Source organism: Crocuta crocuta, unplaced genomic scaffold, assembly GCF_008692635.1.
Source record: "Crocuta crocuta isolate KB4526 unplaced genomic scaffold, BGI_CrCroc_1.0 scaffold35, whole genome shotgun sequence".
NCBI lineage: Eukaryota > Metazoa > Chordata > Mammalia > Carnivora > Hyaenidae > Crocuta > Crocuta crocuta.
Genome location: NW_027530625.1, coordinates 3,936,514 through 3,939,454, shown reverse-complemented (window position 1 = coordinate 3,939,454; position 2,941 = coordinate 3,936,514). Strand labels below are relative to the sequence as shown.

Here is a 2,941-nt window from a genome sequence, read left to right as displayed (position 1 = left end):
ATCGCTTTATTATATATATATATAAATTGTCTAACTACCCCTTAAAAGTAATTTTAAATTAGAAAAGGTTACCCATTTGTATCAGCTGACGGCATCCTAGTCTCTCTCCGTGGAAACGCACTGGTGCCAGTGCACACCACGAGAGAGTGTGCCTCTTGGCAGAGAATGTAGGGTCAACCAGTTGGCATAGCTAAATCACTGGCAGATTTTGGATTAAGAGTTCAGCCAAAGAGGAATACTGTCAGCCTGTGTTTTCCCTGGATACGTTGCCCTTCATGCTTTGAGCTCCTTGGGAGAGGGAGGGCGGGGGAAAGGATAAACACAATGAAGTGTTCCTTCCAGAAACCTTAGAAAAACTGCCAAGAGACGGAGAGATTTCCAGATGGTTGGGAAAACCAAAGATTACAACAAAGCAAATCACAAATATGCATTGATTAATGTGCTTTGTTTGGGTGCGCTTCGTTACCATCTTAATCAGGAGCATCAGACACCGTGTGAATTTCCATCCGGGAATCTAGGCCCATCTCTGAGGCCGACGCATCATTTTCTAGTTTCTGTTCCACGTACACGTCTGTTCTCTCGGGGGACTCGATGCGACTCCTGACTTCGGCTACGCCGGGGTGGTTTTTCCGTAGGTGCTGGTTGAGGGTACCTTGGAATGGAAAGCACTTGCCGCAGATCTCACAGCGGAATGGCTTGTCGTCGGTATGGCCCCGGATGTGGTACTCCAGTTGGTCCTTGCGTGTGTACTTCTTCCCGCAGAACTTGCACACAAAGGGGGTGATTCCCATATGGAGTCGCATGTGCCTGTCGAGGCTTCCTTTCTGGTTGAAGGACTTTCCACAGTAAATACAGATCAACCTCTCATTGTACGGGTACCAGTGCCCTCTTGCACTCCTCTCCCGGGGACTGCTCTCATACCCGGGGTTATTCATCATCGCTTCGCTATCAGAACCCTGCACCAAGCCCTGTAGATCGCTGTGCAGATGGACAGACAAAGCCCGCTTTTGGCGAGCACGCCCTCCTCGGAAACAGCTCAGCATGGATCTGGATGGGCTGGAATTACTCAAACTTCCAAAGGCGTCAGATACGCTGGCTGGCTGGGAGGCCGCCTGGGAGTAGGAATACGCGTGCTGCAGCACAGAACCGTAGGACCCCACATTCACTGCCACAACCTGTTCCCCGTCCACCATCTCTGTGTGGTACCCGTCGTCCCCCAGGGAGGAGCTGTCGGAACAGCTGGGCCGGTCAGACTTCTCCATCTTCACTTTCACCTCAGTGATCTGGCTCTCCCTCACCAACAGGTCCCCCTGCTCATGGTCCCCCTCTATCTGAATCTCATACTCGGAAACGCTCCCACTGCTCCCTCGGTCCGAGTGCCCTTCCTCCTGTAAGCGGCTGCGCAAAGCTTTGCTGGGCGTCGTCTCCATCCGAAGATCGCTGCTTGTGGTGGGCTGCCGTACCTGAGAGCAATACGGAGGGGAGATCTCAACCGGGTTGGCAAAGAAGCTGCTGTCCTTAACTCCATTGCGACTCTCTGCCGTCTCCTCAGCACCGACAGTAACAGAGTCTACATCTCCAACGCTGATTTTTGAATGGATGCTCTCCAGGATCTGCGTGCACTTGTCAATGACACACTGCATCTGAAGAAAGCTGGCGGCAGTCAGAAAACTGACAACATCCTTCAGCTGCAAGGACATTCTTCCAGTGTAACAAAATGAAAGCAACTGTTCAAACACATTGGGATTTTTAATCACAGATATTGACAAGCCACTCATGGTACTTAATGCTGAATGGTCCCGGAAATAGGGGGAGCTGGCAGCGAGGACTGCTTTGTGGGCTCGGAATGGCTGACCCTGAATGTGGACAATGATGTCACATAGTTTCCCTTGCAGGCGGAGTTCGTTTAGCTGGCTCAGAACAGTGCTGCTGTACTCGGGCACATCAAACTGAATAAAACTGCTGCTGTCCATTTCTACTGACATGAAGCGTAATCTGCAGAAAGAGAGAGTTTCATAATTCACCAGTGACTCCTCACTAAGTACAAGCTTGCGAATATAACACCACCATCACCACCACCACCACCACTACCACCACCACCACTACCGCTACCATGCTGCCTGAGGGTCAGCCTGAGCATTCTTCCTCTTACTTATTTTCAGTCTTTCATGTCTTGGTTAACTCCCCTAAAGTCAGATAACCTAAAGATCAATCAGTCAGTGCCCCAACTGCCGACCATTCATCTTCATCAAAATTATCACATGTTATATATGTCAGGTCCTTTTTAGCTCAAGAAAAAATATTTCTGTTTTGCTTACTTCTGAGGATCTGGAAGATCTGGAATATGTTGTAAAAAATAAGCAAACTCATCTAAAGAGTGTTCTGCCTTATTTGTATGTTTCCAATTGGTGTTTTTCAAGCACACAGCGCACTGGATACACTGAATGAAGCTAAGCCCTTTTTAGTTTAGAATTTGAGTTGTTGTCTTGATGTGCATTTTTTCCCCTTCAGGTCTGCACACCTTTATATCCTTTTGGGTTGGTAACGGACAGAGCATTGCTCAATCCGTTTCAGTGAAGAGTTATAGACGGGAGGAACAACAAGAGTGACGGACAGATCGTAAGCAAAGTGCTGTCCAACCGTGCTCCCGCTGCAGGCACACCCAGCGACCAGCTGTCTGCCCTTGCCAAGATTCTCAGCACCGAATCATTCACAAATGGGTAAGTGTCTACAGCCCAGGCTGCAAGCTCTAACCCAAAGGTGACAAAATCAGATCTAACAATTATATTTTAGTGCTTAAAACCCAACCGATTAAAATGTAAGTGCCTCCTGAATAAGCACTGAATCCAAGAGAAGATCAGAAAGGAATAAAACTATTTAGAAAAAAAAGAAAACTCACATCAAATCTGCAGCAAGAAGGGTTTAGGAGTAAAATTTACTT

The 2,941-nt window shown here is 48.0% G+C and overlaps 1 protein-coding gene across 1 annotated transcript; it reads right to left on the bottom strand.

Moving 5' to 3' along the window:
• Positions 1 to 424: 424 nt before the first annotated feature.
• Positions 425 to 1,993, bottom strand: ZBTB34 (zinc finger and BTB domain containing 34). Its single transcript, XM_077768248.1, has one exon. The coding sequence runs from the start codon at positions 1,983 to 1,985 to the stop codon at positions 471 to 473; it is 1,515 nt and encodes a 504-aa protein (XP_077624374.1). The 5' UTR covers positions 1,986 to 1,993; the 3' UTR covers positions 425 to 470.
• Between the last annotated feature and the right edge of the window lie 948 nt (positions 1,994 to 2,941).

Bases quoted from the DNA above. Each gene is read 5' to 3' on its own strand.
- ZBTB34 (XM_077768248.1), bottom strand. From the start codon at position 1,985: ATGTCAGTAGAAATGGACAGCAGCAGTTTTATTCAGTTTGATGTGCCC.